The following is a 12656-nucleotide window of genomic DNA, read 5'->3' on the forward strand; positions in this document are numbered from 1 at the left end:
TAATAACCTAAGATATAGTATATTTTAAAGTATCTAGTTTCTTAGTAATCCGCTAAAGTAGCTAGTATACGTACTTATAAAGGGCCTATATCTAGCCCTTCTTAAAGGCTAAGAATATCCTCTTTAGTATTACTATATCGAAGAATATAGGAATCAAGACGCGTACAGCGTGTTTTGAAGCAGGCCCACAATAACAACCATATATAGTTAGCAGAAGGAATGCCACTAGCAGGGGTTCATATCATTCTTGCCAGAGCCTGTATCCTACCCAACCGCTGCTTCAGCCAAGCGAGACCTCGTGTGTCGTCTATTTCTCTGGCACTAGACACTAGACTGTCTAGAGAAGCGTTCGCGCAACGGTCCAAACGTCTCCCGTTAGCCAGCCCAGTGAGTCCTCATTTCCCTTTTAAAACACCACTTCTCTTCTGTCCGTCGTCCATACCCTGCTCCTTCAAACAACACCCTGCCCAGCGTGCTTGCGTTTGAGCACGTTTGTGGCATCATTCTTCTCACAATCGCTTGTCACGACACTCGTTGAACACCATACTTAATATTTTTCTTGCCCTTGTTTCATCATGAACTTTCTTACGGCTGTTTCGACCTTCGCGCTCGCCTGCTCTTCCGTTCTTGCACACCCTTCTGGCGACATCCCGACTTTGGAGGAGCGCCAAAATGGCATTGTTGTTACTTCTGGTGCCGGAGGCTCGACGGTCTACCCGCGATTGGAGGTTCGACAGATGAAAGATACCAGGCCTAATCAGTATGCCCTTCTGGTCCTGGCCATGCAGCGGTGGCAGAGCCAGTCGCAAAGCAGCCAGACCTCATACTTTGGAATTTCGAGCATTCACGGTGTACCCCGACAAAATTACAACGGAGTCGGTCAGTGCCAGTCATGCGGAGGTACCGATGGATACTGCTGCCACGACTCAGTACACTTCCCGGCATGGCATCGCGTGTATGTCGCGCTTTTCGAGCAAGAGTTTTTGAAGCTGGTCAAGACTATCGCAAACGAATACCCCGACTCGCAAAAGAGCACCATGGTTGCCGCCGCCAACCAGATGCGATGGCCATACTGGGACTGGGCTGCGAAGCCTCCAGCGGGTCGCCCACATCTGCCCAAGATCGTGACCGATTACGAAGTCACTGTCAATGGCCCGAAAGGAACCACCACGTTCAGGAACCCACTCTTCCGCTATGATTTCACGGACTCCTCGGGCATGTACTACTCGCCCTTCACTACCTGGAAGAGGACATACCGCTACCCGAGCACGAATGGTGTCAATGCGGACAGCCAGACACAGTCGGCTACTAATGCTTTCAACAACGTTCGACAGAGTTTGACGGATCAGATCTATCAACTTTTCACTAATTGCCACGACTACCTCCACTTCAGCAACGACGACGCTGGCTCGAGTTCCGCCGGATGCTCGCTCAGTCTTGAATCTATCCACAACACCATTCATTCGACCGCAGGTGGTACTGGCCAAGGCAGCGTCTCTGCAGGCCATATGTTCTATCTCCCCACAGCCGCTTTCGATCCTCTCTTCTGGCTGCACCACTGCAACGTCGACCGTCTTTTCGCCATGTGGCAGACTCTGAACCCAGACAAGTACGGCGCACAACAAGTCGCTCCCCACAGCACCTGGACCATCGCCCAAGGCTCCACGCAAGGCCCAAGCTCGCCCTTGACCCCCTTCTACAAGAACACCAACGGCCAATTCTGGACCACCAACGACGTCCGCGACTGGGCCAACACCTTCAAGTACACCTACCCCGAATACTCCAACAGCGACGGCAGCAAAGCCTCCATCACCAACTACATCAACGGACTCTACGGCCCCAACGGCAACAAAGTCGCCGGCTCCTCCAAGCGTGAGGCCGCGCTTCTCGACAACCTCAACCTGGACGTTCTCAAAGACGTCCCCGACGCCCTCGCCGACGCCCTCCCCTCAAACCCCCTCGCCGCCGCAAACGGCACCCTCTTCCAGTACTTCGCCAACGTGCAATCCCCCCGCTACGCCCTGGGAGGCTCCTACCAGATCTTCGTCTTCAACGGCCTCCCCACGAGCGAAGACCCCATGACCTGGATCTTCGACAAGAACCTCATCGGGCCCATCGGTGTCGTCGCGCAGGAAGGCATGGAAGACAGCAAACTCATCACCTCCAACCAAATCGTCCTCACCCGCGCCCTGCAAGGCCTCGTGGACGGCGGCGCCCTCAGCGCCATGACCGAAGCGATCGTCGCGCCCTTCCTGACCAAGAACCTACAATGGCGGATCCTCGGACCCAAGGGAAACTCCATCGACCCGGGAACCGTGGAGGGCTTCGTGGTGTCGATTTTCGCGTCCACGGCGTCGCAGCCCTCGAGCGCGAGTGTGCTGCCTGAGTTTTCGGAGTTTATCCCTCTGTTGGACGTGACGAAGGGCCAGAGCGGTGGAGCGAATCAGACGCTGACGCAGTATATTTCTGATTTGTTGTAGAAAGAAATAGGAAGGGCCCGAGTTCCTGGCTAGCAGATTGTTGATTTTGTTGTAATGATCCCACAGATGGAATGAGAATACCCATTGTTATTGCTCGAGTAACTCGCCACAATAATCATCCACTAATCCACCACTTTTCCTTCTCTGCATCTTCAATCCAGATCCAGATCTCAAACCCAAAAGCCAAATTCAAACAAAGTGCTTGTATGAGGATTTTCGGTCCATCGTCGACCGTTGGCACTGCCAAGCTACAGTAACGCCTACTGTATTTTGACTTCACATCGTATCCAACGATCTAGGAGAAATTTCCGAGGATGCGGAATTGATTTTGAAACGAGACAGGGACTGCTTGGGATGTTTTGATGTGTTTCATCGTGCGGGAGTGGGGTCTCGACGACATGTGGTGATGAGCTTCACGAAGGATGGTATGTAGCCTTGCTCTGGGCTGATGGGATTTCTACAGTAACAAGTGCATGCATGTCTTAACTGACAGACCCAGCCTGAGCAGCAGAGGGGTATCCGCAAGGCCAGTCAACACTTCCTTCAAGTGTCGGCCATCAAGATATGCCTTGCAAATTCAACCTTCCTCAATCATTGTCTTCCCTTGCAACGTCCCCGTCTACTGTTCCAAGCTCAATAGCCCGTTACCACTCGCCACGTAATAAATTCTTCTACCTCCCACACATCAACCTCCTCCACCAGTGTCACCATGACCGTCCGCGCCAAATCCTCGATATCCCTCCTCGTCCAACACAATGGCGAACAAAACGCAACTCTCTGCACTCTTTTCTCCAGAAAGAGCAGCATTGACCTGATTTCCGCTGCCACATATTCGTTCTTCTTTTCACTCCCGCCAATGACCTCGCACGAAGAGCCGTGGGGAAGTCGCAGACGACAAGTCACCTCAAGTGGAGCGTCGGCGGCGAGATGTCCAGTGACGAAGCGGACTGTCTGGGCTTGCGATGTCGTGTGCCGGATGTGTTTGCTGGGCGATTCCCTCGAGCATCCTCAAGGCGCTTGGGGTCTCCGGGAGTTCGGTAATCGTGACGGCGAAGTTGACATGCGGACACGGTCGTGCTTTCGCATCTACTAGGAAGCCCTTGGTCTCGGCGTGGATTTGCTTCGAGACTAGATGGAGGCTTTGGCGCTGGCGACATGGCTTGTTGTAGGCTGCCTCGAGCTCGTACTCGGTGTCGATGGCGAGTTGGTAGATGTGGTTGCGCAACTCGGCGGGTAGACGCTCGAGGGTGCCGAGAGATGGGTTGGCGACGGGGGGAGGTGGAGTCGTCGGCATGGTTGGATGGTGGGTCGACTTGGGAGGTTGTCGATTGATTGGAATAGGATAGGGTGATGCTAGATGTAGGACGAGAATGTGCTTTGGAATACATAACGCAGAGCCTACGAGTATTCACTTCTGGGCAAGTGAACATTCGGATAGCCTGTGACGAGTGGCCGAGGGCCAGGAGAACTTGTGAATGGTCCGTAGAAGCCAATGTTGCGAGCATTCCCGTTTCAGTACAGGAAGTAAGGCCTGACTAGCTAACACAATCGCTACTAGCATTCCAGATCTCAAGAGTCTCTAGGACTCTTCTTATTCCGAGCAAGGTGGATGAAGTCCTTTCCGATCCGCCGAGTCCGGATGAAGCGATCTGTTCAATGTTCAAGAGTTGCAGAGCCCATACGACCCGTCTCAAACAAAACGAAGACCCTGCCTGCCATACCCCTGAAAGTCACTCGCCCAAGTCCCAAAACACCCCTTAGTCTCTTGCGTCTCCAGATCCCCCAAATCCGGCTTCACAGCAACACAAACCGCGTCCCTCACCCGCTCCGCCAAACCCGTAAAGTCGCCCTTCCGGAACTCTGGACTCTTCATCTTTACCCCAGCTCCAGCCCGAAACTCCGCCGATGACCCAGCCATAGCCCGCAGCTCAAGACCCCTCAGCACGCGCTTCACCTCGTCGCTGACTTGCTCGTGCCAAGCGGCGCTAGCGCCGTGGATCGAGAAGGTCGATCCGTTTGGGAGCTTGAGATGGCAGACGACAGCAAGTGGGACGTCCTTGCCCAAGTGTCCGGTCAGGAAACGCAGCGTCGCAGCTTGTGCGATTCGATGAGGTCGGCCAGGGACGCGGGCGGCGATCGAGTCGAGCAGTTTGAGGTGGTTTTTCCTGCGTGGCATCTCGGTGAGGGTTGGGAGGGTGACTTTGTACTTGATGTGTTCGCAGTCCTGGTGGGCGCCGACTTCGTCATGAGGGCTTTGGTCTCGGCATGGATTTTCTTGGAGACGAGGTGGAGGCTTTGGTGTTGGCGACAGGGTTGATGATAGTCGGCCTCGACGTCGTGCTTGTTTGTGGTGACGAGTGCGTAGATGGCGTTTCGGAGTTCCCCTGGAAGGACTTCCAGTCACCCGAGAGGCGTTGGGGTGGTCGGCATCGGATAAGTCTGGATCTTGTCCGCTCTGGTTGTCTACTTTTCCAGTCGAGGGTTGATGTTACTAGATTTTAAGCGCTTGAGGCGGAAAGAGCAGCGGGAGTTTGCTTGGAGACGCTAGGCGCACGGACGTGAAGCTTAACATACGCTGGTGAATGAATTCGCAGCTCGCGAGTCAAGTCCCACTCTCCAATATCTGTTCATTGTCAATGAGACAAAAAGAGTTTCGTTCGGGCTTACAAAGTCCCTCGACCTGCCATCTGCCTCACAATAACAGAACGACCCAACAACCAGGCCTGCCTTCGACTCGCACGATCACCCTCAGAAACCACGACATCATCGACAATCCGGCCAGCCTCATCAACAAGCCCCCGCAGAGCACTCTTATTCCCTGTCGAAGGCATCACCAGTTCAGACATCAGAAAATACGGCAAAGTGGGTAGATGCTCTTCTCCGTGCGGATAAGAAGACCAGTCCGGGAATCTATCGCCTAGACTGTCCCTGAGGCGACGAAAGAGTTTCCAGCATTGGATGTGCAAGTCGAAGTAGTTGAAAGTGACCTCCTTCGTTTCGAGATGAAGTGCACTGCAGAGACGGAGAAGTAGATGGCACATGTCGATTCCGTCGTTGGGTTTCACCACTGCAGCGGTCTCGTCTTTGGATTTGCTGGTCTTTTGCAGGATCTTTTCGAAGTCACTGGGCTGAAAATCGACACGGCCGCTGTTGTCACAGTAGCAATGCTTGAAGATCCAGTAGACGGGACTCTGTGTCTTCAGCTTCTTGGCTTTGTCTTGGTTGAGGCGTATGTCAGAGTTCCGCCGGTTGCGGGCAAGGGCTGTTGGAGATAGTCCCAATGCCATGAGAAAGCGTATCGTGCAATCTGTTGGAGAGCTTGGCGGGTCGCCAATGAATAATTTCGCCGATGATTGGGCTTTCAAAGCAGTCTCCATGTCTGTCCATTCACGACGGAGTGGACCCGTCTGTCGTAGAAGGTTATAGAAGTGAGCCCCAGAGAGTATGGAGAACCATGAGTTGGCTGTCACAATCGCCCCTTCGTAGGCAACGAGCCTGAACTTGTAGAGAAGAAGGCCACACCATAGAGGGTCTCGCCGCAGGAGGTAAAACGGTTCAAGGTGGTCGTACGCAGACTCATCTTTTAGCAAGTCTTTCCTTATGGATTCAACTGAGTCTTCTTTAGTCCACCTGGCGATAAGGTCCAGCACCTGCCTTAGGCTGTCGTCGTTCTGCATCGGCCTATCTTTGACTTTGACGTCCGCATGAAAATCCAGCACCTCTTCAATGTCCCCCACGATGCTTTCCGCACCCTGACACAGATCGGCAAATGCCAGATCCACGTGCTCTCGCAGAATATGGCGAGCATCCAGAAAGACCTGCAATGCAAAGTCCAGCCAGAGGAGCGGAGACTTTCGCTGCTTTAGGTCACGCAGGCCTCGCACAATGCCGTGTTCTGCTTCTACCGACTTAGAGCCCCTTTCCAGAACAAGAAACTCCGGTATCACCCCCATCGCCATCTTGAAATGATGAAAAATTCGCTCCTTTGTTGCCATTGTCGCCCAGTCCGCATGGGGATCATAAAGCTCGGTGTACTGAGGCGACACGCCAGGAACGTAGTCGGAAGGGTCTTTGACAAAGTCGCGCAGCAGGGTTGCGGTGATCTTCTGGACGAACAGAAGACAGGGTTCGTAGGGGAAGTCGGGTGTGACGCCTACGTTGTCCGGATCCTGTTGGTATGCGCAGTACAGACAAAGTCGTCCACATAAAGAGTCACGGCCAGAGTCTGTAAAGGCAGTAGCGAAATCATCCTCGAGACTTCGAACGAAGTCGATGGCAGTGTTGGTTGTGATGGACACAGCCGCTAGATCTACATCTCCTTGTCGATATAATCTCCACAGCCCCTGTATGAGCTTCCTGATTCTGTGGACATCAATATACAGCCACATCAACGCCGTCAATGCCTCGTCTTTGTTCGTGCCGAGCTCACTTGTGAACTCTCCTTCGCCTGCGACATCAGGCATGCTGTCGCTCTGCTCATCCTTGCTGTTGTCGACCGGCTCTTCAATATGGAGGCCCTCGAACATGTTCGCAAAACTGGTGCTCGTGTCGTCCGTGCCAGCTTCTGCCTCGGTGCTCGGCGCTTCATTCGGTCTGAGGAGTTTTGCGACCTGCTCTAGAACGCCAATGAAATGCTCATGGCCATCATGAATGTCAGCGCTTCGTGTTGCCTGTCCTTGTGCGCTGTACCACGTTCGAAGGAACTTGCGCTGATTGATAGCCCGTCGCAATCGATATGTAAAGGCTTTGGGCACCTTCACTCGCGGCTCAGTGCTGTCGGCAATGACCTTTGCCAGTCGCGCAAAATCCTTGATCTTGACGCAGTGCTTGCGCTGCTGTGTACTGCTCGTTGCCGTCGGCGTTGAAGTAGCTTCGCGAGCCTGTTTGCGTGCTTTTCCTTTGAGCCTTGTACTCGTCTTCGCAGTAGCTGTTGAAGGAGCCTCGTGGTCAACGTATCCACACGTTCGAGCGGTAGTGGCAAGCCAGTTTGCGACGTAATCGGAGTCCGTCTTGTACTGCTCGTAGCTGGAGTAAAGTGACTTGGGCAGCATCTCGGAGATCCATCAAACAGGACTGCAAGCGTGAGAGAACTGTCAGGACCAAGACCTCAGGGTTGATGAAGCCGGATGATTTCTTGACGGTCATGACAAGTCGGGCGAGGCAAATGTATGCTTGGAAGAGGAAAGCAGGCTGGCGCCGCCGTGCCGCTGCTCTGCATTGCCAGCGAAGTGATTGTATGCATGCATCCCAAAACGTTCTCCGGACTTCTGCAAGCGAGACCAGTGAGTCTCTCTAGTAGGCGCTGCGTACTCTCCTTATTACTGTCTGTGCCGAAACGCTTGTCAGTAAAGGCTGGCTCATACTGGGATCTTGAAGTACTTGGTACGCTTCTTACCTGTTTCTTACACAAATCGTACCTTCTAGGCCCATCTAGTCTTATGTCGTCGTCTTGTTGTTACTAGAGGTATCACTATCCTTTATACAATTGTTAGTGTCCTAGAATAGGCCTCTAGCAGTTGATTAGCGACGTCTAGGTGCGAGGAAAACACCGAACGTCAGTGAGCTCAGCGGTTCCACTGACAAGCGTTTCGGCACAGACAGTATCCTGCGAGCTGTCCACGCCAGGTGAAGCACGATCCAGAGCCGAGTCGCTTAGCTAGAGATTGAAGAGATGACGATACCTCGTTCCACTCCAAGGCAAAAGATGAGAGAATGCTTCTGCGAAGAAAAAAGGAAAAGGGGCTTGCAAGAAACGACCATAAACAGCATCACATTCATATACACATCCCCAACACCACCCCCTCACTTTCCCCCGCTACTCTCCGGCCTCTGGCTCGCCTGACTCTCCTTCCTCTTCATCTCCGGACTACCCACAGGCTTGCCCCCGAAACTGGTCGGACTCATAATCCCACTCTGACTCGCCAGACTCGGACTCCTCGCCGACAGCGCCAGACTCGGCCGTCGACTGTGACTGCCCCCTGCTTCTGCCTCCCTCTCCAGGAAATCACTCCACAGCTCCGCCAGACTTTCTCTTCCACCTTCGGTGCCCGTTGGGGATAACGGGCTGAAATCACCAGACAGAGCGGGCGTGCTAGGCGTCCGTCTGAAAGGCGATACTGGGACTCGCAAACTGCCGCCGGCGGTGGCGAAGCCGGATCCTTGGCGGAGGAGGCCGGCTTGCTCGCGTTGTTGTTCGTCCCAGCCGAGGAGGGCGGCAATGAGTTGGAGGACTTGGAACTTCTTGGGGTCGCTGCGGTCGAGCTGGAGGAATTGGAGGAAGTGGTTTGTGACGATTTGGCGGTCAACGTTGTCTTCGGGTTTGCCTCGTTTGAGGAAGCGTAGGGCTTTGGTGAGGTGGTCGTTAAGGATGACGGCTTCGTGGCGAAGTTTGCCGATGAGGAGGTTCTTCTCTTTGACTTCCTTCTCGAACGGAGCTGCGCGCTCGAGTTCCTTCTGAGTCGTCTCGAGTTGGGTCTTGAGATCTGCCGCGGTCTCTTCAGCAGTCTTGGCTTGTGCACGGAGGGTGTCTAACTGCTTTTGTGACTCTTCCACCATTTCACGCAGCTCGCGCTTCCGCTCTTCTTGCACCTCCCGCAGTGCCCTCTGCAGACCATCGACTGTGTTGCTCTGGGTTTCCGCCTCTCCTTTGACTCGCTCGTAAGCTTCTTTCTGGCCATTCAGTTGCTCCTCAAGCTCCTGCATTCGATCTTCGAGTCCCTCCCGTCGTGACCGCTCTTCTGTTGCCAGAATTTCCCAATCCTGCATGGCTTGCTTCGCCACTTCGTACTCCTCGCGAACGAAGGCCTCCCTCGATGTAAGCTCGTCGCGCTCCTTTGCCCAATTGCTCGTTGACAAGTTGGTTCGACTCCTCAGCGTCTCAACCTCAGCGTTCTGTGTCTCCCTGTCTGATTTGAGCTTGCTGATCGTCTCTTGCAACGTCTCATTCTCCTCTCGTTCTGTCTTATTTGACGTCTCCAGCTCTTCTATCTTCTCACGAGCTTGCTCCAATTCCGCAGCGTCAGCCTTCAGACGCTCGCCGAGCTGTGATCGAATCGTGTTCACTTTGCCGAGCAGATTCCTGTACTGTGTCTCTGCATGCTCTCGACTTTGTTGCGATTGCTCGAGCTCTTCTTTTACATTGGAAACCTCTTCAGTATGCTTCTCTTGCAGACTCTCTAACGACTTGCGAAGCTGGGTCACTTCCGCTCGTAATGAGTCTCGCTCCTGTTGCATGGCGTCGAGGCGTGCGGTTGTATTCGAAGATGTCACTGCCTCAGCGATAGGCTCGTCCGCTTCCTCCTCCTCGTCGTCTTCGGCGTCTTCGGGCTCGTTGGCGGTCGCAGTCGGCTGTATAGGCTCACGCGCGCCATTGGGAACGGGCGTGTCCGCATCGACAGGCGACGCTGGATCTGGAGGCGACGAAGGCATGTGTAGTGAGTCCTCGCCCGGTCTCTGCGGTGGCATCAATCCTTTCTGTCACATGTCTCAGTATCTCTCTCGTTCATTCTCTGATCCCACACAGAGCTTACATTCGGCTCATCCTCGTCCTCATCCTCCGCTACCTGCTCGTCCTTGACGCCATTCGATTCTGCGGCATTGTTCCCACTCCCAGGCTGGCCATTGGCCTTTTTCTTGCTCTTCTTCTTTTTCTTCGACGCTGTTACAGCAGAACGACCGAGTCAGCCGGCGAATCTCCAATGCGCACATGCATGTCCCCGCCTCCATGCGGCGCCAAGGCAGAGGTCACGAAGGGCGGTGTGGGAGGGGCGGCGTACCTGTTTTGCCGGCGACGTCGACGGGGGCATTCGCAGCCGACATAGTTCTGGCGTGTGTCGCGCGGAGAGAGTTTGCTTTCCTTGGGAGCGCAGGGCTGGTCAGGTACATTTCATCGACCGCTTAGCTGTCCTTCTCCAGCATCCCGACCCGCTAGCGCCATCCCGCGCCGCCCTCGTGTTTCAGATGTGACCCAGACTGGCCGAGACTCATGTTCACTTCATCCATATATCACAGACTCGCATATGACAGAAGTTCAGATTGAATAGAAAGGAATTGGCATCATCTTGCAAGCAATGCTCATTACGGTTCGTACCATGAATATGCTGCGACCGAATGCATGAATCGTTTTCCCACCCCACGCGTTCGGCATATGAACTAGAAGCACGTAATCATGGCTCTTCCACCCCTTTCATAGCAACTATCACCGCAGAGCACAGCGCAAGTACCAAGCTCGACTTTGTGACGACCATCAACTGATCCCGAAGCTGCGAAGCAATGGCCCATTTCGGCTTTCTGGCACCGAATGCGATGTCGTCCGCTCAACTCGTTAACGGCATGATATATTGCGTTGATGGATTTGTTGTGATACAAGAGCATCCTGACACGCTTGTACGATCAATTACATCCTCTGAGCTGGGCCTCGTGGGTCATGTCGGCGAGTGCGAGCTGGTTCAGGCACGGGCATGTCGATTTCCTCGTCCTGTGTCTTATCACTACTATGCCATTAGTATCAAAAGAGCCGCCAAGCGTCAAGCTTCTCCAGGTCACCTAGTCTCCGAGTAATCGTTCAATGCGACGCAGACTGCACCTCGGTGGTGTCCATTATACTGCCGGATGATGTTCTTGGTCGCCAATTCCCAGAGTCGCGCATAATGATCACTGCAGGCGGTTACAAGATAAGCGGAATCGGCAGAGAAGGCGCAGTCCCAGACCCAGCGCTGGTGGCCATCAAGCTCGTTCTCGAGAGGGAATGCACCGGGGTCTTCGCCAGAAGCTTGTCGACTCAGGGTTTCTTCCTCGGTTTCCTCCTGTTCGTCGATTGGCTTGACGTTCTCGAGGTCGACAGTCCAGATCCTGGCGGTGTGGTCCGCAGAGCATGTAGCCAGCTTACGCACGTCTGGAGAGAGGAGCACGCGGGTGATGTATGTGCCGTGAGCCTTGAATCTGGTGACTGGGACGAGACTCGTCACATCCCGAACAGTGATGAGACGCCAGACGAATACATTGCCGTTGACGCTGGAGCTGACAGCAGCGCACATCAATGAGCCGTCGGTCGCCACCGTGACTGAGGCGACACTCTTGTCCTCCTCTGGAACTAGCTGGTGAGAGCACTTATTTTCACCCAAGTCCCAGATGCGGACGTTGCCTCCTCGATCGCATGAGATGAGTTCTCCTTGGTTGGGATGGATCACGACATCGTTGACCGGTACGCCGTGGCTGTAGTTTCGCTGAATGTGGCCGCTTCGAGTGTCCCAGATCTTGACGGTGCCTGTAGAGAGCGTCAGATATAGCACAAGTCGGGAGGAAGGCACCGTTAGTTACCATCTTCTGACGAAGTCACCTGCGAGATGAATCAGTATCGGAATTGAATCTGAAATTAAGCCTGACACTGACCATCCACTTTCCCTCGCAGTGAAACGCCACACCAGTAATATTGCCAGTGTGGCCTTCAAAGGTCAAGACCGCCGCCGGGTTAGTACTCTTAATGTCATACAGCTTGACTGTGTGATGACCAGCGGCCGCGAGAAATCTCTTGTCGGGGGAGATGGTGAGGCGGTTGACCTGTCGTAGACACATCAGTTGAAAGCCGCATGAAGTTGAGTGCGCTCCCTTACCTGCGAGTCAGGATGGGGTATGGTCCTCGAGCAGATGCCGCTCAAGGCTTCCCAGAATCTGCGATGTCGCACGTCAGTACGTGTTCGGCTTCGAATCCCCTATCGCCACCCACAGAGCCTCTGAGAAGGCATGCGAAGTGTTCAATACCGGATAGTGTGATCATAGCCAGCTGTGCACAGGATGACCGACATGGCGACTACGAGGGCTGACCCCTGCGCCGCAGCACGAGGAGATCGATTACGCCTCTAACAGCTTCAGATCTATCGCTTGTTGGGCGTCGCAAATCAATGAAAGCTTTCGTTGTGTTGGACAAATGGTGCCGTGCGAGTTGTTTCCACTGTTGAAGGCGACGTGATGCGCCGGTCAAGCTTAGGAGGGCGGAGCAGTCGTCAGGCGAGGAGATTGCTTAGCGTCTCCACGTTGAGGTTATGGTCACACTGCTGCTTCCAAGGATTGAGCGGCGGAGATGTTTGCTTCGGCGTTCGCAGTGGATGTGCTTGGTTGATAGTCAAGTCCATCGAAACGTGAAGTCAGGTGCAGGGTACTAGCGTCTGCGCACGCGCC

At 54.1% G+C, this 12656-nt stretch overlaps 5 protein-coding genes across 5 annotated transcripts; 1 reads left to right on the top strand and 4 right to left on the bottom strand.

The window, feature by feature from the left end:
* Window positions 1-575: 575 nt before the first annotated feature.
* Window positions 576-2480, top strand: M409DRAFT_54512 (uncharacterized protein; the record flags this gene model as incomplete). Its single annotated transcript, XM_033812732.1, has 1 exon — window positions 576-2480. The coding sequence occupies one exon, from the start codon at window positions 576-578 to the stop codon at window positions 2478-2480; it is 1905 nt and encodes a 634-aa protein (XP_033667608.1).
* Window positions 2481-3384: 904 nt separating this feature from the next.
* Window positions 3385-3774, bottom strand: M409DRAFT_54513 (uncharacterized protein; the record flags this gene model as incomplete). Its single annotated transcript, XM_033812733.1, has 1 exon — window positions 3385-3774. The coding sequence occupies one exon, from the start codon at window positions 3772-3774 to the stop codon at window positions 3385-3387; it is 390 nt and encodes a 129-aa protein (XP_033667609.1).
* A 396-nt stretch (window positions 3775-4170) lies between these two features.
* On the bottom strand, window positions 4171-4656 carry M409DRAFT_22777 (uncharacterized protein; the record flags this gene model as incomplete). Its single annotated transcript, XM_033806489.1, has 1 exon — window positions 4171-4656. One exon carries the CDS (start codon window positions 4654-4656, stop codon window positions 4171-4173), a length of 486 nt encoding a protein of 161 aa, XP_033667610.1.
* A 487-nt stretch (window positions 4657-5143) lies between these two features.
* Window positions 5144-7531, bottom strand: M409DRAFT_22778 (uncharacterized protein; the record flags this gene model as incomplete). Its single annotated transcript, XM_033806490.1, has 1 exon — window positions 5144-7531. One exon carries the CDS (start codon window positions 7529-7531, stop codon window positions 5144-5146), a length of 2388 nt encoding a protein of 795 aa, XP_033667611.1.
* Window positions 7532-11020: 3489 nt separating this feature from the next.
* On the bottom strand, window positions 11021-12283 carry M409DRAFT_66330 (uncharacterized protein; the record flags this gene model as incomplete). Its single annotated transcript, XM_033816890.1, has 5 exons — window positions 11021-11745; window positions 11799-11817; window positions 11871-12038; window positions 12092-12149; window positions 12240-12283. 5 exons carry the CDS (start codon window positions 12281-12283, stop codon window positions 11021-11023), a joined length of 1014 nt encoding a protein of 337 aa, XP_033667612.1.
* Window positions 12284-12656: the final 373 nt, after the last annotated feature.

Source organism: Zasmidium cellare, assembly GCF_010093935.1.
Source record: "Zasmidium cellare ATCC 36951 unplaced genomic scaffold M409scaffold_17, whole genome shotgun sequence".
NCBI classification, from domain to species: Eukaryota; Fungi; Ascomycota; class Dothideomycetes; order Mycosphaerellales; family Mycosphaerellaceae; genus Zasmidium; species Zasmidium cellare.